Here is a 24371-nt window from a genome sequence, read left to right as displayed (position 1 = left end):
TCAAAGATCATAACCTCCCCATTCATCTGTAGAAATCATATGCTAGTTCAAATGCCCAAGCTGACAACAGTAGTCTTTTCATCCATTGTTGGCTTTTTCTAGAATTGTCCCATAAGCCTGTATCCAAATGTTCATGTTTCATTCATGGAAAGATCTTCACTTTGGCAGTAGCTTCTGTGAATGGAGAAAAGAGGGTTATGATTCTCTCCTTGCATCATGATATCTGTTCCAAATAATTAGAGGATACTTTGGAGCAGCATGGAAGATAGTATGAGGTTGCAGCAGAAAGGGGAAATTGTGAAAATAATCTCCCTCTTCTCTTTACAGAAAAGAGCTGTCCACAAACAGACAGCTCTGTCAAGGCCTCCTTAACACCTCCTGAACTCCGATCTTTTCCTGCTTTCATGCAGATGCTGGGCAAGACCAGGAAAAGATGTGGTTTCTTTAAGGTGCTGCTGACCAGCACTATGAGTGAGCCCACCCTGGATCCAGAGGCTCGTGCCCCTTAATACCTGTCCATGGCTAGTTTTTTACTTGATCGCTAAATTCCATAGAGAAACAGAAGTCATAATGTATGACTTTATTTGTAAAGGTAAAAAGTTGAAATCTTTTATCTCAAATTAATGCTGATATAAGCAGTTAAAAATCCAGGGAGTTTCATGGGAAAGATAAATCCTATATCTCAGATTAACACGAGGATTCTCATGTCAATACCTTTAAGAAATTTCAAGCAGATCAACAAGTTATTAAGAAGGAAGAAGAAACCTCTAGATTCTGTTCATCTTACTTGCAGTTACCATATGGCAACAGAGGAATTAACTTTCCTGACTTTGAGCTTTATCCCTGGACATACCGTATTTTTCCGACAATAAGACGCCCCCATGTACAAGACGACCCCCACTTTTCCAACCCAAAATTAAGAAATCAGTATTTTAAAGATAGTGCAGAACACACTTTTATTTAGTAATTAGGTAACATTTACCTGATACACTCAGTGGGAGGAGGTCCAAACCGTCTCTCTGCAGCTCTATTTCCATGCTCTTTTGCATAACTGATTACATTCAATCATGAGTGGAACTGCCAATAGCTTGTCTCTGCAAACAGACTTCCTCTAATTGGTTTGTTCAGCATCAGCTGACATCAGGCTTGTGATTGGAGGAAGTCTGTTTGGGAGACAAGCTATTTCACTCGTGATTGGAGGCTAGCAATAGGAGGAAGCCTCTCTGCAGAAACAAAGTATGGGCAGTTTTGCAACCGCGCGATTCTCGGCTGACTTCCTTGAATAAGACGCCCTTCAATTTTTAGGGTAAGGATTTTAGAAAAAAGTATCGTCTTATAGTCGGAAAAATATGGTACATTTTGACTTCTGTTTCTCTATGGAATAGAGAAATGTTCTTCTTTTCCACAAAAAAATAGCAATAATGTGATCAGAAATAGATGTCTTGAATGTGTAACATAAAGAAAAAGAACATTGCATATAAAACCTAACCTGTATAAGTTTCATATCATTTTTCGGTGGAGCCTTTATCTGAGTTTTAATCATACCTGATTCTTCAAACCTGTGAATTAGGTTGGGATTGTTGGACGAACTGGAGCTGGCAAATCCTCGATGACCCTCTGCCTCTTCAGGATACTAGAAGCCGTAGGGGGAGAGATTACCATTGATGGGTTGAAAATTGCAGATATTGGCCTTCATGACTTGCGATCCAAGCTGACTATAATTCCCCAAGTAAGCCTACTTGTATTTATTAAACCATTCTAGTGTGGATTATTTCTTTATTTTATTTTATTTTATTTAAATGTATTGGCTGCCCAGCTCCAGTGGACTCTGGATTGCAAATGTATACCCAGCAGTAACAATTATAGATCTTTGTGCTAGAACAGTAGTCTTGTGTCCCAGGGCAGGTGTAAGTTGGGAACTAAACACAACAGTTTAAATGAGATGTACAAGCAGAATGACAGTGATCTTTGTACATCTAATCAATGTACATTGTCCAGTCAAGTGAGCATTCACTTTGTGAAAGCATTTTTAAGGATGCCTAAAAACAAGATTTCCTATTTCCATATTTTTTTGGCTTAACGTTTCCTGTCTCAGAAGCTTTTGGTAAATAGCACAGCTGTATCATTCCATGTGCCAGAAAATAGTTGTTCCTGCAAGCTAAAACTTTATTTATTTATTATTCACATTTATATAGCCACCCATCTCATATGTATGACTCTGTGCCGCTTACAAACAATTAAAACAAATATAAAAACAGAAAAACAGAAACAACAATTTAAAAACAAGAAAAAACAATATAAAAAACATATTAAAAACATCATAAAATACGTAAAACTCACAGCCAAAGTAATCACATTCATCAAAACACTCAATACAGCCACTGCACCAGTAATTATGCACTGCCAGTGATTATTTTTACCCCTAAAGGTAGCATTAATCTTACCAAAAAATGTAGTTTAATTTATTTGATTGAATATGTCTGCTCACTCAAAGACTGCAGAGTATAGAATCAAACTTGTTTTAATGTCTCCTGTGAGTAGAATTTACTCCAGAAATACTTTAATATATATTTCTGTATGGGTAGGTAACTCATATTACTTTAGACTTATATTCTAAAACCAATGTGATCATTTTCTTAAGGACCCTGTTCTTTTTTCTGGAACACTCCGAATGAATTTGGATCCATTTAATAAATATTCTGAGGAAGAACTATGGAAAGCTCTTGAACTGTCCCATTTGAAGAGGTTTGTCAGCAGTCAACCAGCTATGCTAGATTTTGAATGTTCAGAAGGAGGAGAAAATCTGAGGTAACTACAGTTCTGATTTTGAAAACACAAGTATAACAAGTGGGCACTGCAAAAAAATGTTGAAATATCTAGTCTCTCCCTTGTGAGTTCCAGCAACTGCATTCCAATCGCCTTTGCCCCAGCCAGTAAAGTTTCTATGCTCACTTCTCACTAAATTTTTCTGTTTGGATCTCATCAACTCCCGTCCTACCCTATGTTGCCTCTGAGTGTGTGTATGTGTGTGCATGCACATGAATATATCTATCCATTAATGCTATATCTGTAGGCTGTTCTCACTTCTGTCCTTGGCCAATAGTTGAAAATAGCTGTCAGCACGAACCAGGAAATAACCTACCTAGTCAATTAGCTATTTATTTATTTAATATATATATACAGTGGGGCAAAAAAGTATTTAGTCAGCCACCAATTGTGCAAGTTCTCCCACTTAAAAAGATGAGAGAGGCCTGTAATTTTCATCATAGGTATACCTCAACTATGAGAGACAAAATGGGGGAAAAAATCCAGAAAATCACATTGTCTGATTTTTAAACAATTTATTTGCAAATCATGGTGGAAAATAAGTATTTGGTCAATATCAAAAGTTCATCTCAATACTTTGTTATATATCCTTTGTTGGCAATGACAGAGGTCAAACGTTTTCTGTAAGTCTTCACAAGGTTTTCACACACTGTTGCTGGTATTTTGGCCCATTCCTCCATGCAGATCTCCTCTAGAGCAGTGATGTTTTGGGGCTGTTGCTGGGCAACACGGACTTTCAACTCCCTCCAAAGGTTTTCCATGGGGTTGAGATCTGGAGACTGGCTAGGCCACTCCAGGACCTTGAAATGCTTCTTACGAAGCCACTCCTTCGTTGCCCGGGCGGTGTGTTTGGGATCATTGTCATGCTGAAAGACCCAGCCACGTTTCATCTTCAATGCCCTTGCTGATGGAAGGAGATGTTCACTCAAAATCTCACGATACATGGCCCCATTCATTCTTTCCTTTACACGGATCAGTCATCCTGGTCCCTTTGCAGAAAAACAGCCCCAAAGCATGATGTTTCCACCCCCATGCTTCACAGTAAGTATGGTGTTCTTTGGATGCAACTCAGCATTCTCTCTCCTCCAAACACGACGAGTTGAGTTTAGACCAAAACGTTCTACTTTGGTTTCATCTGACCATATGACATTCTCCCAATCCTCTTCTGGATCATCCAAATGCTCTCTAGCAAACTTCAGACGGGCCCGGACATGTACTGGCTTAAGCAGGGGGACACGCCTGGCACTGCAGGATTTGAGTCCCTGGCGGCGTAGTGTGTTACTGATGATAGCCTTTGTTACTTTGGTCCCAGCTCTCTGCAGGTCATTCACTAGGTCCCCCCGTGTGGTTCTGGGATTTTTGCTCACCGTTCTTGTGATCATTTTGACCCCACGGGGTGAGATCTTGCGTGGAGCCCCAGATCAAGGGAGATTATCAGTGGTCTTGTATGTCTTCCATTTTCTAATTATTGCTCCCACAGTTGATTTCTTCACACCAAGCTGCTTGCCTATTGCAGATTCAGTCTTCCCAGCCTGGTCCAGGTCTACAATTTTGTTTCTGGTGTCCTTCGACAGCTCTTTGCTCTTGGCCATAGTGGAGTTTGGAGTGTGACTGTTTGAGGTTGTGGACAGGTATCTTTTATACTGATAACAAGGTCAAACAGGTGCCATTACTACAGGTAACAAGTGGAGGACAGAGGAGCCTCTTAAAGAAGTAGTTACAGGTCTGTGAGAGCCAGACATCTTGCTTGTTTGTAGGTGACCAAATACTTATTTTCCACCATGATTTGCAAATAAATTCTTTAAAAATCAGACAATGTGATTTTCTGGATTTTTTCCCCCATTTTGTCTCTCATAGTTGAGGTATACCTATGATGAAAATTACAGGCCTCTCTCATCTTTTTAAGTGGGAGAACTTGCACAATTGGTGGCTGACTAAATACTTTTTTGCCCCACTGTGTGTGTGTGTGTGTGTGTGTGTGTGTATAATCCCAATGTCTTCTACTGTCTTTCCCGAATCCAATTCTCTCCCACTTTTCTTGTTTTCCCAGCCATTCCATACTTTTCATTTTCCCCCAGCCATCCCATTTCATTATAGATTATAGAAAGGTCTTCAATTATGTCAAGCCATGGAACATGCTTAGAAAAATGGGAATCACAGAACATCTCATTGTCCTTGTGCAAAACCTATAGACAGGTCAAGAAGCCATAGTATGGACAGAACATGGCAAAGCAGACTGGCTCCAAGTTGGCAAAGAGGGCAGCTGGATTGGAAGAAGATAAGCATGGTTTTAAAACTGGAGAAATAAATATCAATAATCTGCACAAGGCTGATGACACAACTCTGATAGCTGAAAATGCAAATGATCTGCAAATCATTTGGTAATGAAAGTCAAGAAGCACAGTGAAAAAATGGGATTAAGATTAAATATAAAGAAGACCAAACTAATGATAACAGATACAGCAAACAGCCTTAGAATTAAGAGTGAAGATATTGAAGCAGTGGATTGTCCCTTCTTTTTAGGATCAGCTATCAACAATAAAGGAACCAGCAATCAAGAAATATGCTGCACACTAATACTTGGTAGAATAATAATGAAGGCCTCGGAAAATATATTAAGATGCGCTTTTTTGATTAGAGAAAAGGCATTAACTACATTTGTTAGTGACTGGAGACCTTTTATAGATTTTTTTGCTAAAAACAGAAAAAAATGAACTTGTGATTTATGAGTTTGATGATTAGAAAAGGTAGAATATGGAAAGAAAGGAGCCATGATATAAACTTAGGATAAAATATAAATGCATTTATAACTGATATAAAGAAGATTGGAAGCCACTTCTTTGTATCTTTATTTTATTTTCTCTCTCTTTTCTGTCTCTTTCTTTTCTTAATTTCTTATTTACTTATCACTTTTCTTTTACTTTCTTTTACTTTTACTTTCCTTTTTCTTTAAATCTGTATTGTTTTTATTCTGTAAAAATTTTCTTTAATAAAAATCAATTAAAAAGAAAAAAGAAAAGATATTCAGATGCCAGTGTCTGTCTATACCTACGAAGATTAGAACTGTGCAGCAACAAATGGATGGTCAAAGAGATCGCCTCAGAGCTCTCACTTAAGCTTGAACGGCTGGGTCACATTATGTGAAAACCTAGACCTCTGGAGGTCTATAATGCTGGGAAAGGTAGCGGGAAAGAGAAGAAGACCACCACCAGCAGCAAGGTGAATGGACTCAATTACAGCGATGATGGGTGCACTGTTGGAAGACCCGAAGGACCCAGCTGGGGACAGATTCTCTTGGAGAAAATCCATATAGTTGCTAAGAATCAACAACTTGATAACACATAATCAATAAGTCAGTTGAGGGAAACGATATGCAATCTGGCATAAAATATAACATTAGATTATACTGCAGGGCTGTTTATGGCTATTCCTCCTCTTTGCCTGTACCTATAAATTACTGGAAGAGAGTTCTCTTTCTTCTATTGTCCTCTTTGAATGCATAAGAGAAATGTTTATGGCACCCTACAGCTATGCTTTCATGATAGGTAATGCACCTCCTTGAGGTACTGCTTTCTGTACATGATACAGGTCTTGGTGCCAATTACAACCAAAACATGGTAGAGGCAAGGTGAAGAGGGAAAGAAGTAGCTTATCAGGGTCTGGGATTTGTTTTTGTTTTTTTCAGTAAGAAAAATGTTAAGGGCAAAATGTAGTTTTTTATGGAACTGTATTTTCCCTGTCTTTATCTTTTTCCCTGTTACCTACTACCCAATCCCGCTAGATTAGGCAGAAGAAGAGTTATAGCAAAACAAGGAGGATTTTAAGTAAAGTTTCTCATTTAGACCCTTCTCTCTGAACTGGGACCATATGTATATGTAGTTAAACGAAGACTGGTATTTTGAGAGAGGTTAAGATTTGTGCTTCACTGACAAGAATTGCCAGTCCCCAAATTTCTTGCAGAGGGACAGATTGGAGGACTGCTGATGTTACAGAAATCTGGAACCCACAATCCTCCTCCCAATAATTTTTAGAAAAAGAAAAGTATAGGATATTGTATTCTGTGTTTTCCAACTCCTCCTCCACTTTTGAGGCTGTCACCTGAAGCAGGAAAGGGCATGCTGTACAAAAATTGTATCATGCCATGTTTCTTCTTTTTCAAAAGTTAGAACCATTTCCAAGCTATATATCAACCACCAGGCACCACTGCTTAACAGTGGTTTATGGCCTGAATCATTCCTTGGCACAGTGTTAGGTTTTCTTAATGCCACATCCTTGACATGCCCGTTGATTAAAACAAATATTTCACCTCCTTTTTCCAGCGTTGGCCAAAGACAGCTTGTATGCTTGGCAAGAGCTCTCCTCCGCAAAACAAGGATACTTATTCTGGATGAAGCCACAGCAGCAATTGACCTTGAGACAGATGATCTCATTCAGATGACAATAAGAACACAGTTTGAAGACTGTACTGTGCTAACGATTGCTCATAGGCTGAATACAATTATGGATTATACCAGGTAGTTATTTGAGGGTCAGGGAGAGGGAGTTACTATAGTCTATCAGAATTACATCTCCTTTTCCAGGCTTTTTCTGCAGTTGAATACCAATCTTGAATGTTTGTATCGTGTGTTGGGCAATTGGGACAGATTGGGGATTTGGTTAGTGAATGGCCCATCCCACTGCCTATCAGTCTCCCTGCTTGGGATGATAGACATGGTATCCTCCTGGACAGGCTGTTAGAGTTGGGATGTGGGATCAGTGTGCCACACAGTTTGGGGGTGCTCTTAGATTCATCATTTATCATTTCAAAGACAGTTAAATATTGTTCACATATCTCCAACCGTTAGTGCTTTTAAGAATGCTTTTAGGACTCTGTATTCTAATATATTCCTGCCCTCCCCAAAACAGGAAAAAATATCATGTTTTAATTAATCCCACTATTGGATCAGTAAGGAGGCTTACAGTTCTTCATTTGTTCCTCTTTGGGAACAAATCTGTAAAGGCCAAATGGTTATTGATGTTGGATCAGTTGGATCATGTCCACTGCCAACTTCATCAGAAAGGAGATGATTTGTATCATCCACTCAGAAGAAAAAATGCTGGAAGAATTACCACCAGCTTTTTTTCCTATGATTCATCTGGTACGTTTGTGCTAAAGCAGACTTGATTATCTTGCGCTTTTGGTTTTTCCTCTCTCTTGTCATGATTTTTTGATCATGTGGATTAGCAGTAATGTTTCAGAGAGAGGGGGGTCACTGTGAGACTGAAAAGGCTGTTGGATTCCACAATTAGGAATGGAATGGTTCTGTGTTCAGCTCTCTTCAGCAATGTGTTTGCTCGTTTGTTTTGCAGAGTCCTTGTTCTGGACAGAGGAAGAATTGCAGAGTTTGACTCTCCTTCAAGTCTTATTGCATCCAGAGGGATTTTTTATGGTATGGCTAAAGATGCTGGACTGGCATAACAGGAGAGCTGCTCTGTTCCATTAAAGGACTATTCATTGGGCTGTGTTATTTTTACTTCAAAATAGTATCCTGAATGAACTGTGTTTTTTCAGTGCAGGAATCTCTATCAGATTTTAGTGATAGAGAAGCAAAACTGTTTCATATGACTGAGAAACAGAAAATGTTATTTTCTATTTTTAAGTATATTTTCTACATATTTTTTAATTGACAAGCATCCTAAATAATTGGATGCAAGTAAGTATGTATGCATAGCTGTATTCTATTTCATTTCTAATAAATTACATCTGATAATACAGAAACACTAAAATATTCCTCTTTGAGTTAGCTTTTTGTTAAGTGGAAAGAATAAAAGAAAAAGTAATTTAAAAAATATATATTATTTACAACTCATCTAATAAAACCTTTCTCAGCACCTACAACTTCAGAGCCTAACAAACATAGTCTCCTTTGATTGACTTCAGCCACTGGTGACTTTGTGGTCACATCCCTATAGTTTCTTTGACAACAGTAGGAAAGTGTGCCATTGCATGTACTGGAATACTTTTTAAAATTTCCCCATCTAGCCTATAGTCCTAAGATTTCCTAGTGGTCTGCCATCCATGTATTAACCCTGTTTAGCTTTCAAGATCAGTAAAAGTTGGCCGTCTAACACAGTTGATTTCCACCAAAAGTCGTTTCTACAGTTTCTGGTAGATGTATCCTTCTAACAGGAGAAATTCCTACAAAAGTCCTCCAATTCAGCAAGAGGCATTACCTTTAGTAGAGACTTCAGAATTCCTATCCTTAACTGGATGAGAAATTGTGGATATGTAGTTCCTCTTGAAAGCTGTGTGTGTGTGTGTGTGTGTGTGTGTTTAAAGGAAATAGTTCCTGTTTCTAGTGGACATCTATTTTAAAGGTGGCACCTGAAAAAGGATTTAATTTCTTAATCTCAGATCATAGCTGGGGGCACAATTGTTAAATCAACTGGAACTTTTAATTAATAACCACTGCAGCTCTTTTTTCTTTATACATTTCTCCATGTAATTAACCTCAACCAAAAAGCTGTGCATTTAATCTTGGCATAGCATGGCAAACAATAATGAATAAATTTTTAAGGCAAAAATGTTAATTCAAAATTTAACTATTAGCTAATCTTCCACAATAAAGCTAGCACACTATTATTATTCTGATTTACATTTAAGATAAAAAAAGCAAATCACTCTTTTATGGGTAATAACATTTTATTAACTGTAAAAAGGATACAACCCATAAGAAATAATATTAGACCTAAAACATGTAGGTAATCCTTTATTTTAACCAAGTTATTCATGTAACAATGCAGGAAGTCCTGAATTCTTTATATCCACTGATGTCAAGAATTACTCAATAGATTAATTAATATTTTGGTTAGCAAAGCTAATAAAATCATCTGTTATAAATTGCAGAAGTTATACAATATAAAAATATTTCTCTGAGTGCATAGAAAGATGTCAGCAACTGTGCATTATGATCAGTGGATTTGTAATGTATTTATTAAAACAATGATTATTCAGCAATTGATGTTGATACCTGCTTGTAAATGAGAAGCCTAATACACTTCCAACACTTTCCAAACATAATGGGACATTTTTAAGCATGCTGATTCCATCCTAGATTGTGGCCTCTTTTAGTCATTTCCTCCTAAAAATGCTGAAATTTGTAAGCCAAATTTTATATCTGAAACAGTGTATTTATCTTCCCAGATTTCAAACTGCAGCCCTTAATAAACTCTGATTTTAGTTGGGCTCCTGCATGTTTTACACTTTCCAGGATTAAGTCCTGAGCCTTTTAAACTTCAACAGAACTGGACAGTTAAAACTGTTTTAAGTCCTAATATGTCCATTGCAAACTTGATCAATGGCAGTAGTTCCCTTTCATTTATCTGTGATTTAGGAGGATTAAATCCTTGCAGTCATCATGATAGAATATGGCTTAATCTCCAACATTTAGGCTGTATCAAAAAAATGGACCTATTGCCATCAAGTATTTCACTGATGTGAAGTGTTTTCTGTTCTAAGAGATGGCAGGGGCTCCAAACTCAGTTGGTATTGAATATGTCAGTTTATTAGGTCCTGAATTAGGCAGATGGATATTTAAGCTGACAAAATATCTAAAGACAGCATCTTTGTTTATTGAATCAAGACTCGGGAATACTTACATCAGAAGTTGTAACCTTGAGACAATACTGCTCTACACAAACACGAAGCTGAAGGATACTTCAGCTATGCACCCTCAATAACCATCTCCGATTGTCACAAATCAGTTGGTTTTCTCTGTGAAGCTGCAAACTCCAGTTCCCAGGAAAATCAAAGACCCTGTTATTGTTTAAATTATGACCTATTCTAGAGTTAAATATGGATCTCTTTCAATCTGGCTACCTCTTTGAAGCATGTAGAAATAAATTCAGAAAGTCATCCCAGAACTATTTAAATGGTTTAGCGGTTAAACATTTTAGTAAAAAATGCTTTGCCTATATGATCTATCCATTTTAATATAGTATCAAACTGGCATTCCAAATACTGTTCATTATCTTTAATCTAACCAAACCATGTCTTACTACTTTCTTTATAAAATTTCTAGCCTACACTTCCAACATTAAAGCAATTCCAAAGGGAGTTACTTAAAATCAAAAGTTGTTTATATAGACTGATTGTTCATCAACTTTAAGCTGCCTTCATAAAAGACCCCTCAGGTTTTAAAGATATAATTAATCATCAAGTGTTATCAATCACTGTGATTCTTTGATGCCATTTTGAAAGCAGAGGTGGGCAATATTTGGGAAAGCTGCAAACTCTGCCTCCCCCACTTATGATTTTGGCTGGCTTTTTAGGGTTTGGGGTAGTCTTAGGAATGGAAATGGATTTCCCTATCCCATTCCCATTTTGAAGGAAGAAAAAACTGTGTCACTGAAATTTGATCATTTTGGTACTAGAAGGCAATGTGATCTCAGTGATGGAGGAAGGAACATCAGCCTGTGGATTACCTACCTTTTTCAGCCCCATCTTAAATGGATCGTGTGACCAATATGGGCCAATGAAGGTAAATGATATTTTTCCTTCAATACATTTGTCAAAAGCATGAAAGGAGGAGATGAAAATGCAGAATTCAAGAACTTCAACTTCTTTAAAAACCCTGCCCAGGATTAGAAAAAGTCTTAAGCTACTACTAGACAGCTACCTTTCTCCCCTGGTAAATCAAGCTGAGCAAGCCTCTTCATAATGATATATAAATGGGCTGTTTGAGAAAACACTGTACCTAAGTACACAGAGGAGCTCTCCTTTCCAGACTGCTCCTTCTAGGATCTAAAAGGAGAAAAGTGACACTGAACACATTTTGCCCCTGTAGATTTCCAAGAATTGATTCTATAAAACAGTGTTGCTCAACCTTAGCAATTTTCAGATAGGTAGACCAACTCCCAGAATGCTGGCTGGGGAATTCTGGGAGTTGAAGTCCACCTATCTTAATGTTGCTAAGGTTGAAAAACACTGCTATCAAACCTGTTCAATCAGTTTTACCAGCAAGTTAGATTCAGGCAGAAGTAAACGAAAGCAGTCGGCACAGAACAGAGGGCTATGGTCCTATAGACCATCCAGCTCCCCACTTAATGGAAGAAACCTAGATCCACAAAGTTCTTTCTGGCTCTGCTTCTCAAAAGCAATTGTGGGGGGTGGCAGGTAGACAAGACATAAGAATCTCTACCTTCCCTTCTCCAAGGCACTCTTCCTCCCCACTCCTTTTTTAAGGTAGCGTGGAGGGGATAGAACTGGAAGACTGAGATAGCTAAGCAGGAGCAGAAGAACTTCATGGTTTAAATTTCCTCCTGCAGACCTCACAGTATAACTCTTCCTACTCTGAAGAAATGGACTGAATCAATTTTCCAAATTTGTGATTTAAAGCCCTGCAAATGTGATCACAACTCAAAACTTGGATAGATAATTCTGGCATTTTTTTTTTCCATTGGGTATTCTAAAAGCATTACAAAAGTTACTTCTTTCAGATCTGCCTTCTCTAGTACTGGGTCAGATTTTGTTCAGAAACCAATGGCTCAAATTTAGGTTCACAGCACTTGTGAACACATTCCTGAATCTGTAAACAAGGAACATTGACATTAACAACTGAAATTAGCAATTAAATACATCTGTTAAATCCTAACTGCCTAGATAGCTACATAGTCCATCTATATTATAGCATGTAGTCATTGGACTATAGATAAATGAATTGATATCAATCCACTAGTTACACAGAATCCTAAAACTAGGTTAATAATTTATTCTTAAGAGTAGTACCATGTCCCATGCTTTTCCATACTGTTTATTCTAGGATTTGGCATCAGAATATTGATATAGAAATTGAACTAGCAAGATGATGAAAAGCTTAGACATACCTATATGAAATGCAAGCAACACTGTCAAAAATGCATAGAAATTCCAAGATTTAATATTATTTATCTTGCTATTAAAATATTTCTGCTATCTAAGATGCTACAAGCTTTCCTTTAAATAGGTGACAGTTTTAAAGAACCTGAGGATAAATAGGATAAAAAGGAGAGGCGGAAGGAACTTGTGCTAATTTTGTCTGTGAAATCAGGCTACGGAGTGGACATCCTGATCGTTCCTCAGGAAATCTCTCAGGCATAAATAGAGAGGAGGAAAGCAAAGAAGGAAAATCAGTCCAAACAGTACCAAACATTCTGCATTATTTACTGCCAAGCAGTTCTTGGTTATACATACATACACAGAGTTTTGGTTAACACTATATTTAAAGTCTGGATTAATACAGTAAAGAATATTTTATCTGAGCACCATTTCAAAGAAATCACAGCTGATTTAACTATTTGACTAGATTTTTAAACCAGTCAATGTACTTCTCTCTGAAATACAAAGTTTCCTAAGAACATTGGCAGCATTCTATGTTGCAGTGTATCAACAAGTGGAAGGATCCACTTCTTCCATTTCCAAATTGTACAGCCCTCTGTCTCTTACAGATGCTCTCTGATGCTTTATCCCAACAGGAAGAGTAAAGTTAGCAAAACAGGTTTTCCTCTGGGATCACAGCTTGCCTCTAACAGCACTGGCTGCTCCTCTTGCCATCAGCAAGGGCAGGACACATCCCACTTACATATTTGCAAGGTGCTGTTGCCAAAGAATGTGAATGTGTATTCGTGTGATTACTGTTAAGATTAATTTTGATTCAATAGGCCAGTCCACATTTCTCCTTGCTCCTTCCTGTAAAAGTATCTCAGTTTCTCAAATTGCACATTCAAATCAAGTTAGACAACTGCATTTGAAATATCCTGTTACCAGCATTAAATGCATTCCAAGTTTGGTCTTTCAATGTATTGCGCCTCCTTTTTACTAAGTAGCAATTATTAGAACAATTTATTTATTTCCCTGAGAACTTATTATTTTGTTGTATTCCAAGAAGAAACAATTTCCTTTCAAGAAAGATCATTCATGGAAAAAGACAATGTTCTGTTTAATATCCCATTTCAGAATATTGTTACACTTATCAGTTTATGAAATGCAGTCACCACAAATGTGACATCATCATCTTTAGCATATTAAACTAGAAACAAGTCCAACTGTTTCAACTGATCTTGTTTTCAAAGACATATGCTCAGTCACTTAATTCTACTTTTCAAGGTACAGTAGAAGTTAATGTTATAGCCCTTAGAGCGTCCTGGGTTTAACAGTTAAATACCAGAATGAAACTTTTAATTCAACAATTAGTAAGTTAGTTTTGATGCTTTCTTGTTATAACAAGGCCTTTCAGTCAGTGTTGGTGCTGCATTTTTAAACATAAAGTCATTATCACTCATCATCAGAACAAGCTCCAGTTCTTGGAAATCTTGAAGCCTTGAGATATCCTTGTCCTTAAAGAAATAAACATAGAAAATTAGAAACAATGCCTGCACTCACCACAAGGCACATAGGAATAAAACATCTGACCATTTTTCTCATGACCTGCTTGGCTGGAACAGAGACCTCTCTATTTGGCCAACTTTTACATCTTCCCCTCCTTAAACTCTTTTAATTCAAGTTAATCATCGGTTTTTCTTAGTGATATTTTTAATTATACTTCTGTGTATTTGGGTTTTTTAATTTTATTTTAACTGGAAAGTTATAAGTAGCTTGGAGTCTTGTTGGAGTGCAGCAGTCTAGAAGAATATTAAATAAAATAATTAGAAAAACATTGTCTGTTATTTTCCTCTTTCTGTCCCCTTCTCCTCTTGTGTCATTTGTAAGCCTGTGAACTTGGATTTTCCATTTTTTAGGATCTGTGAAATTTATAATAAGTTTTAGGTCCTTTATAAATAAAAAGATCAGGTTGTTAGGAAATTGCACTTAGTTCCTCCTGAAATCAGTCTGAAAAAGTTAGTTGTGATTAAATGAATTTCCATTAAGTTTTCAGCTAACTTAATTTGGAGCCAAAACAAATGTCAGTCTTAACCTATGGTGATTCTAGATTACAAGTGTAATAGGAGTTGGAAAGAAGTCACTGACGTGAGTTTTTGATGGTAAAGCATTGGGACATAACCAAAAAAGGGTAGATATGCAGAAAACAGTTACAGTGAATGCCTTTGGGGCTCAGTTTCAGTTCTCTGATATGGTCTTCTTACAAGTTACGAGCTTTATCTAGAAGTAGCTGCGTGCAAGACCTAAAAGGAGCCCTGACAAGAACCACCATATAAAATATCTCCAGATACTACTGAAGGACAACATTCCTTTAAAAAGTGGGTGGCACAAATATAGCTTAATCTGCACTAGGCAACACAGAACAAACAGATTGTGCACATGTCAATCCTTCTCCCATCTCTGCTAATTTGCAGCCACGTCTGCATGTCAATCCATTTCTCTGAGAAGAGTTGCTCAGAATTTTATGCACACAGCCTGCAACATTTAGCATGCCCACAAATCCCTTACAGTGTTCAGTGAAAATAAAACAGAGCTTGAGCAGAGCAAAAGAATGTAATATTTATGCATAACAAATCCAGTCTCATAAAAAAAGGAATGTTTACTGAGATTGCATCCAAATCTTTCAGCTTTTAGGCACTTTTATGGGAGAATTCCATTTCTAGACTTTATAAACTGAGGTTCTACGTATATCAAAGTATTTTGGACACTGACATTTGGCGTTATCACCAAACATTATGAACTCCAAAGTCACCATTGATCACTAAAGAAGAAATAAAGTCCACAAGTAATCTATTACATTGGTATTTAATTAATCCATTCTTGTGTTGGTCATAAATGCCTCAGTATGTGCAATTAATTACGCAATCTTGAACATATTGATTTGTTTCCCAAGGCAGCAATTATACATAAAATTCAACCTTAGGCTTCTTGTAATGATAAAATGCAGTATTACCTAGTTTAAGAATGACAAAAAGACCAACAGAGCAGTCATATATATGATTATTGAAAAGTAAGACCTAATAAGTTAAAAGGGGTTTCCCCCCACATAAGCAAGTATCAACATACTGTACAGACTCCTACACCCACCCATCCCCACATACAGTATATACTCCTCCTAGCACTTAAATATGTAACTGCAGAACCTGAGATTCACTAAGTGAAATGCAGCTCTCCAGCCAGACATTTTGGCTAGACCAGCCAAATGCTTCTAGGTTTATGCAATCCTCTTGTGATTTCAAAAGCGAGGCAGTTGTGAAATACTAAACAGGCCACAATACATACCTGCTGGACTGGACTGCATTTTGCTTAGCAAGTGATAAATTCTCCAAGCCAAGCATAACTAACATGAAATAAAACAAGGTACCTTTCTTAACACAGTATTTGGAAGCTTTCTGATTTTCTCCACATGTTCGGGGTTAACTCCCAATTCACAGCAGCTCACCCTAAGCAGTTCTTTGTAAGTCAGTTCTTGTCGATCCAATTCAATTTCAATGAAGTCATTCTCCTTCAGGGTACGATTTTGAATTCTGACCTTAAGTACTAGTTCTAATTGAAATACACATAATAGTAACAGCATTGTTAATAAAGACATATAGCAGTTTTCTCAGTCTTAATTCCACTTTTAAAATTTGCCCTATTTATTCTGACAAGGACATGCCAGCGAGATTCCCGGAACAATACTACACCATAGAAAGCAGGCAGTGGGAACTTGTGGCCTTCCAATGAACCCTCCATCCCTCACTCTTGGTTGTGGTGGCTAGCAATGCTGGGAGTTGTGGTTCAGCAACATCTGGAATAATCAGAGTTTTCCCACCCTTGATATATGGAAAAATATGTGGGTGGTAGAAGTTGTATTTGTGGCCATAACGTCCATGGTATAAAAGCAAGCATTGATCATGTTGTAAAAGCAAACCTGATTCTTTTGGTTGGCCCAATTCACAGATTAACTTTTGATGGCTTATCATAGGAGCTACATGAGCACACAACTCACACAAGAAAATGTGGACCATACAGGGTAGTGCTTGACAAGCACAGGATCCTAATTATTGTGGGGTGGGGATGGGGGTGAATCATCCTTTGATTGTTAGGCTAACTCTGTTCTTAGTAGAAAAAAGGTCGTATTTCAGAAATGTGACTCAAATTTAAACAACATTAATAAAGACTTAAGAGGGAAGGGGAAAGGGGAAATCACTGCAATGAATCATTGCAACTTTGACAGCCTTCAGTTTAGAAGTTGGTCATAAATGTTTTATTAAAAGCCCTGAAAATGGTGTTCCTACAGAGGATGCTAGTTATCTTAAATGTACAGCATTTAATACCAATATCATATCTATCAAATACACAATAGTATAGTTATCCTTTGATAACAGAAATCATGTCACATAGAGCTCAGATTTTAAAATGGGCTTCCCAAAGAAGTTTAATTTTAGCTAAAACTTTCTTTTAGTACCAACTTTTTACAAGATGTTATTGCTTGTATTATTTTCCTTTTTCAAAAAATCTGGATTTTAATCTTAGATTTTTAAGATTTTTAATTATTGTAATTAGTCTTGAGCTTGCAACACAACAAAAAAGCAAGCTGTAATATTTTATAGACTGGATCCAATTTCCCCCCTTTGTGCCAGGTGCAGATTTTAGATGAGGGACATTTAAAAGCAGTGAGCTGAACTCCATTTTCCTTTCGGCTATGGGATCCAATTCATAAATAACCTGTGGGGTAGCAATTAAAGAATTGGATTGCAACTGGGAGACCCAGATTCAAGTCAACACTTAGTGATGGATATTCACTGGATGTCTTGGGGTCAGTCACTTCCTCTAAGTCCAACCTAGCTCCCAGAAGAGAGCTCCCCATGATAGCTGCTTTGACTTCTTGGGGGAAAGGTACGTAAATCAAAACAATAGACATTAAATAAATATAACCAAAATTATTACTACCTTCTGTCAGGAATGCTTCCAGCAAAAATCACTGCAGCCAGGTAGTCACAATGGTTATAATTGCTATCTTTATTTTTTAAAAAGTATGGTTCTTTTTTTTTTTGTCAAAAACTAGTGGCATGCATTGAAATGACAAAAGCGATAAAACATAGAATGTAACACCCCCATAAATATACTCTGATTAATTTGGGAGGTCCAGAATCAATTCAGATTAGTAGCTGTGGAGTGACTTCTCATGCTAAAAGATTATATTAAAGTGCTAGGCAAAGCATCTGAAAAAGATATTTCATAACATGGATTAGTGCACACAAAATAAACTTCTTTGAATCACTAAGCAGCTGGTTGCCTGTGCACCAAGCATGTATAGCTTTCAAAGCAGCCAGGCCAGCCTTGCAAAAAATATGCCTCCTCTTTGAAGGAAGGTGCTTTGTTAATGCCTACAGGTGTTATAAAGCACTTCTTCTGAATGTTTCCCACAGTCCTCTTATACAGAACTGCTTACCTAACAAATGAGGCACTGATACAAATTCTGTAAATCTAGATTAGCCATCTCCCTCTGTGGATACAAACACACTTGAGCTAGCAGTATCACAGAAAAAGGTGTTCTGAGGTGAAGCCTAACCCTGATTGACTCCCATATACATTTAATATAAGCCCTGAAAAAAAAATCTGAATACACTGATTCTGCTTACATATTTGCCTGTTCAGTGGGTTCCCAATCATGGAGACAGAGCTCACATACACAAGCTTTTTTCCTTTCTAAGCTCTTTCAGGCATTACGCCAAATATGCACAGAGATCAGAACCAGAAGCTGTGAGCATCACAATCCCCCTTGCCTTTTGATGTACATTCAGATCGATGTATGAATATATGAATAATTTTGAAGTGAAGGTTTTCTCAACCTGTCACAAAAAAGGAACGAGAAACCCTACTGAATTTTACTTATAGTTACCTGAAAGATCTTATCCTGACTACAACCATTTACAGCAACAGGAAAAAAGCAGCAAAAGTTCCAAATGAAGAAAGATTTTTTTTTAAGTTTTGCAATATCCTAATGAGGTATGTACTTAAATTGTCTGGAAAGTATACAGTTTCTATACATAAGGTTACCTTGCATATTATTGAAGGGAATTGCTCCGGTAAAGAAGAAGGGCTGAAACGTTGGGACAGCTCCTGTATAAGGGCCACTGGATTGCTGAGTTTCTGGTTGTATAGATCCAGCTGGGGAACAGTGTGTCCTACTTGGAGGAACAGAGAGCTGGTGAACATGACCATTCTGAACTACAGGCTCCAGGCATTCTATAGCAATTGCCTTTGTCACATCTCCATCACATCCTACAGGAGAAGGCTTTCCATGTTGCAACATTGCAGTGCCAGATGTTTGTACTTGAGGCAAAGAAACTGGAGAGTCCAGGTTGTGTTGCTGTAAAGAAGGAGAAAGTCTTCCATTCAAAGAGGAAGCTGAGGTGCTCGTAGTGCTATTACTCATGGAGTTATAAACATAAGGAAAAGGCGGGTTAGATAAGTAATTTGGGATAATTGGCAAGGCAGAATCTTTCTTCACATCCAGAAGCTCATCATCGTCTTCCACTACAGAAGAAAAAATGGTTTAGTTACAATATGTACATAAAAAATACATGTTGTTATTTATTGTTTAACCACAAAAGTTACAATAACATAAAATCCTTTTGAGAAAATAGATATTAAAGTATACAGCACCCAATTATAATTGTACGTAATATAGGGCTTCATTTTTAGCCAATTAAAATTCAGCAGTCCATATCTGATTCTTGTATTTCGCATCTGAAAGATCCACATAGTCACATTATTAATAATTCTACTCAATTATCTAAGGCCACAAAATAAAAAGACCACAAAGAGACCACATTAGGGTTTCAGTAGAGATTCAATCCATCTCATTGGCATTCTAATATTCTATGAAATATTGGGATTGTCAAATTATATTTTACCTCCCAACATCTTCCTAATTTCCCTTTTGGATGTTAACTGGACTGCTTTTTCTTCTTTAACAGTGAGAATGTCTTTATCTGCGCCAGCATCTATCAGGTACGACACCACCTGAGCATGGTTTCGTTTGCAGGCCCAGTGCAAGCAAGTCCTGTACAAAGAAAACATACAGACTTACTAAGAAGTTTTATTATAGGAAAAGGGAAGAAGGATGACCACTTCCCTTCCACTAAGCAATTTTGTCACAATTTAGATATACTTATAGTGACATCTACTGGAGAACCCTCAGGAAACAAAAAGACGGTGCTAGAAATGTCATGCTTTCATCTTGGGTCTTCAAGTAGAAAGGATAATATATTTTAAGTTTTCCAATATCTGAGGCACACTCTGCATTTTCATCCCACCCCAAATGAAGATTAGAAGCACACTTCACCCCAGAAGATTTGTTTTTATCTTGACCAATCAAAGTGTTAGTTGTACCGGCAATGTGAAATGCTCACATATAAGTTACATATTGCAAACAGAAGTCACTCATTAATTGGTCAAGATGCAATTATCTTTTTCAGACAGATTTCTTACTCACTGCAAATCAGTTATTCTCAGTTCAACAATCTCAGACTATGTTAGACTACAAAGTGTTATACTGCTGGGAATTCCCTTTCCCAAAGTAAACCCTCAACGTTTGAGCTGACTGTTAATACATATGTTGGTCCTGTATCAAAATATTTTAAAGTAAAATGACTTTTGTTCCACTCAGTCAGCCATGTCTTCCTCCAGAAAGTTTCATTCCACTCCCCAACCTGTATTTTTGCCTTTTTGTCCCCCCTCCTTTTGTCCACATTTCTTAGATTCTGTAATGTACATGCTTCTTAGTGGTCTCTTTCATCATTCTCTTTCCTTATTCTTTTCTCTAAAGGTATTTGGATTTAGAGGTTCTTCCACGTAAACCAGTACCTTGCTGATGGACACAGGTTATGCTACTTTAGCTAGACAACTGTTTGGAAACAGAAGGACTAAGGATAACTACAGTATCTGTCAGTCCAATGCAATAATGCCTCCAGCAACTTTGCTCCTTTTCAATCAGCCTCCACCAGGGATAAGTAAAATAGAAGAGAATATCTGTAGCTCAGGGTTGAACTGTGCAGTCCTTGGTGCTCTCTGAGCTTGGTTGTTTGCTTGCAGACATTTCATTACCCAACTAGGTAACATCATTAGTGCGCGTGAGTTTAGGGTTTGGTCCTACATACAGTATATACAGTAGCTTGCTATGAGGTTGTAATAGTCTGTTAGTTGTTTCTGAGATTTTTTGATGTATGGTAGTGTTATGTTTTTCATAGCTTGTGTTGGTTGTGCTGTAGTGGGTTGAGTGGTCAGGCACTTTTTGATAAAGTTGAGTGGGTATCCATTTTGTTGGAAGATATTGCATAGGCAGCCTGTTTCCTTTTTCTGCTGTTCTGGGTTGCTACAGTGCATTTGTACTCATCTGAATAATGTTCTCACACAGCTCCTCTTGTGAGAGGTTGGGTTGTTACTTTAGTAATGGAGCACTTGGTTAGTGTGGGTTGTTTTTTGATAGACTTGCATTTCTAATTTGCCATTTTTTCCTCTGCTGATGAGAGGAAAGGGAAGGGTAATGTGTTGTTGGTTTCTTCTCTCCTTGTGAATTTTACTCCTTTGAAGATGTTGTTGATTGTTTCATGTGTCTTCTCTAGTTATTTCTTTTTTATTATGACGAAGGCGTCGTCTACATACCAGATCCATACTTTTGGTTGTATGTGTGGGAGTGCTATAGTTTCTAGATGGGCTCTGCTATGAATCCTGAAAGTGGTGATCCCATGGGTGTTCCTCTGATTTGTTGGTATATTTGTCCATCAAACTGAAAGTAAGCAGTGAGGCAGAGGTTGATGAGGTCCGTGGTTCTGGGTATTTCAATCTTAGTGTATCTGGCTAGGTTGGGTGTGTTGTGTAGTACTGCTGCCATGGATTCTTTCGCTAGTTCTGGATCTATGGACGTAAAGAGTACTGTGACATTGAATGAAATCATAATTTCATCTTCATCTATTTTTAGGTCTTTGATTTTCTGAAGGGACTATAGTGGGGAGTTGATAGAATATCTGCTCCCCTCTGTGAGATGTCCAAGCTTTTTTGTAAGTTCTTTGGCTACGTTGTATGTTGGGGTCCTTGGTAATGATACAGTGGACGAAGAGGTATATCGAGCTTGTGTATTTTTGGGCATCCATAGAAGTTTGGAAGGACAGGTCCACTGCTTTTCATCTGCCACTGTTCTTCTTTTGTGATTTGACCTTTGAACTTTGACCATCCTTTGAGATTTGACCTTTGAGGAAACTGTGAGCATCCTAGACCAAGCTAAATCCAAAATAAATAAACAAACCAGATTTATACACCATTCAAAAGAGACAATAAAAAAGCGAAGAAGAAAACAAAAATACCAGAATACATCCTCTCCAGCAGCCAACACCCAGATAAGCAGGGATTAACACCAGGCAAACAATCAAGCAGTAAACAATACTCTAATCAAGGAACTACCAAGTAGAAAACCACACCCCCACCAAAACTGGCAGGGCAAGCTACTATATATAAACAGGGAGCAAACCCCACACTCACCAGCACTGATGATGTTACCTAGTTGGGTAATGAAACATGTGAAAGCAAACAACCAAGCCCAAAGAGCACCAAGGACTCCATAAGTAATTCTGCTGCATCTGGTAGATATAGCTGGTGAAATGGAATTACTGAGTTGAGATACAACAGAATGACCTTCTCCAGCATGGTCACCTTGTTATCCTAAAAAATTATTATTTCTTTCTGTAACACATGTCTACTCTTCCTCTCCTCTGAAAGCTATAGCAGGATGTATTTAATTGTCTTAAACAAAATTAAGATAATAAATAGATAGCTCTAAATGTCAGCCATGCAGTGAGCTTGCTAGACAAACAGGTATTTGAATGCAATTCTTCCTGATCAAAATTCAACAATTACTGTCTACAATTACTGTATCTAGATAGGGTTTTTTTTCCTATTCAGCTAGAAACAGGTAAAATATAACCTCAGACCACTGTATATAAAAACAGTTTCAAATATAAAGCTACTGTTTTGTAACAACAAGGTTTCCTGTGAGACCACCAAAAATTTAACTCAGCTTTCTTAAAATGCTAGATAAAGCCATACATCTCTAACTAATTCTGTATTTTCAACAGAATTTACAGTGTTATTCTATAAATTATTAACAATCTCATATCAGAACGTACAAACATCTCATTTTAAGGACTGTAGGCAATAGCAATATAAATGAAGAAGATGACTAGCAGCAAGGTGGATGAACTTGATTACAGTGGTCATGGGTATACTGTTGGAAGACCTAAAGGGCCAGGTTGGGAACAGATCATCCTGGAAGTCTATCTACTGCAGTTGCTAAAAGTTGACCCCAGCTTGATGGCACATAATCAATTTACAAACAATTACTTCATCTATCATAAAGTTTTCCAATATTTTTGATGTGATCAAAATTATCTCAGAATATTTTGTAATATATACAAATCTCCCTTTTGTTTATTTGTTCCTTCATTTTTCACAACTATTTATCAATACATAACTAACACAGAACATTCCAAAATAGGCTCTCCATATTACTTTACAAAACTATCACAATGAATGCAATGTATTAATTATATAAAACAAGACACAGTGACCTAATGTATACAGCAAAAATAAATTATTGTTATCTTTACATTTTCTAGCATCAATACATTATAAAAATCACTAGAATATCAGATTCACCCACAGAATCCAATTTAATAGAAATCCTGACAGTTTTATCTTTTAAAGTTATGAGGTTTTTTAAAAATTTTAGATCTTTTGAAGCATATCAGGTAATTCTAAATAGCTTGAATCAAATTTTTAAATGCAATAAAATAAAACTGAAAATATATATTTTAAATTTCCTATAATTGTTTCATAGTTTCCCATAACTATGAAAACGTATAAACAATAGGATCTTAAGTATTACTGTAATATGGGTGTTATAGAATTACAAACAAAGGTAAGAAATCAACTCAATATTATTCATCAAGAATGATTAAATATAATTTGCCAAGTTTATCAACAAAGTTATGCATATTTAACCTGGCAAAGATGAGCAATAATAAAAGTAACGAATTTACCTTTAACAACAGAAACGAACTGGAAGAAAATACTTCTGAAATGTGTTTTTTGAAGCAAGACTGCCACAAGATTTTTTTTTAAAGACATGAACCAGAAACTTGTCATGTAATTTACTTGTCAAATACTTACCAGCCGTTGATTTCATTCTGAGAGTTCACACTCACTCCAAAATCCACCAATCGCTGAACTTCTTCAATATCTCCCAAAGCAGCAGCTTCTCTCAGTCTCTCTTGCAGCTCTTTTTCTTCTATTGTAGATGTCATGTTACGATATTCTTTCCACAGTCAACTTTGGGATTATCAAATGCCTGCTTACCTACTGTAGAAGATGGATCATTTTATCACACTAGTCAATCAGAGGCCGACAGAATTCGTGAGCCCCTAAAAAGAAGTCCCACGTCTTATTCTTTTAATCGTAAACACACCGGCAACTCTTTTCTACCTACTGCTCATAAATCAGTCTGACATTTCTGAAGGCCATTTTCCCTAATTGCATAGTTAGTCTCGGTCGTTTCTGCTTCCGTTTTCTCTGGGGGACTCTATTAAATGAGACAACAGCGACCTGC

General features: G+C 37.1%; 2 protein-coding genes across 4 annotated transcripts in view; one reads left to right on the top strand and one right to left on the bottom strand.

Moving 5' to 3' along the window:
* Window positions 1–9695, top strand: part of ABCC3 (ATP binding cassette subfamily C member 3) — an 82766-nt gene extending 73071 nt beyond the window's left edge. For both annotated transcript variants that reach the window (XM_088138456.1, XM_088138455.1), the window contains exons 28-31: window positions 1571–1729; window positions 2642–2808; window positions 7146–7340; window positions 8176–9695. In XM_088138456.1, coding sequence (XP_087994582.1) covers window positions 1571–1729; window positions 2642–2808; window positions 7146–7340; window positions 8176–8284 — 630 coding nt within the window. In that variant the 3' untranslated portion in view covers window positions 8285–9695. The remainder of the gene's footprint in view (window positions 1–1570; window positions 1730–2641; window positions 2809–7145; window positions 7341–8175) is intronic.
* Window positions 9696–13985: 4290 nt separating this feature from the next.
* Window positions 13986–24329, bottom strand: LOC103058945 (ankyrin repeat domain-containing protein 40). 2 transcript variants are annotated; one of them, XM_007433002.4, is made up of 5 exons: window positions 23936–24329; window positions 19627–19775; window positions 18767–19246; window positions 16086–16267; window positions 13986–14178 (listed from the first exon to the last, which is right to left on the bottom strand). In XM_007433002.4, the coding sequence occupies exons 1-5, from the start codon at window positions 24067–24069 to the stop codon at window positions 14032–14034; spliced, it is 1092 nt and encodes a 363-aa protein (XP_007433064.1). In that variant the 5' UTR covers window positions 24070–24329; the 3' UTR covers window positions 13986–14031. The 2 variants fall into 2 exon arrangements, with proteins under 2 accessions (XP_007433064.1, XP_087994583.1); XM_088138457.1 differs by lacking the exon at window positions 19627–19775.
* Window positions 24330–24371: the final 42 nt, after the last annotated feature.

The sequence above is a fragment of the Python bivittatus genome, unplaced genomic scaffold (assembly GCF_059951505.1).
Source record: "Python bivittatus isolate LINGU-HERP-01145 unplaced genomic scaffold, Pbiv_v1 ctg000220_np1212, whole genome shotgun sequence".
Taxonomy (NCBI): Eukaryota; Metazoa; Chordata; class Lepidosauria; order Squamata; family Pythonidae; genus Python; species Python bivittatus.
The sequence above is the reverse complement of the archived record's forward strand: the minus strand, read 5'-3'. Positions and strand labels throughout refer to the sequence as shown.

What these genes read in the sequence shown, in the direction of transcription:
- LOC103058945 (XM_007433002.4), bottom strand. Translation starts at nt 24,069, where the DNA reads ATGACATCTACAATAGAAGAAAAAGAGCTGCAAGAGAGACTGAGAGAA. An exon ending in TCCCTTCAATAATATGCAAG is followed by an intron (nt 16,268 to 18,766) that starts GTAACCTTATGT and finishes TATTTCAATTAG; the next exon opens with AACTAGTACTTAAGGTCAGA. An exon ending in CAAATACTGTGTTAAGAAAG is followed by an intron (nt 14,179 to 16,085) that starts GTACCTTGTTTT and finishes TATTTCTTTAAG; the next exon opens with GACAAGGATATCTCAAGGCT.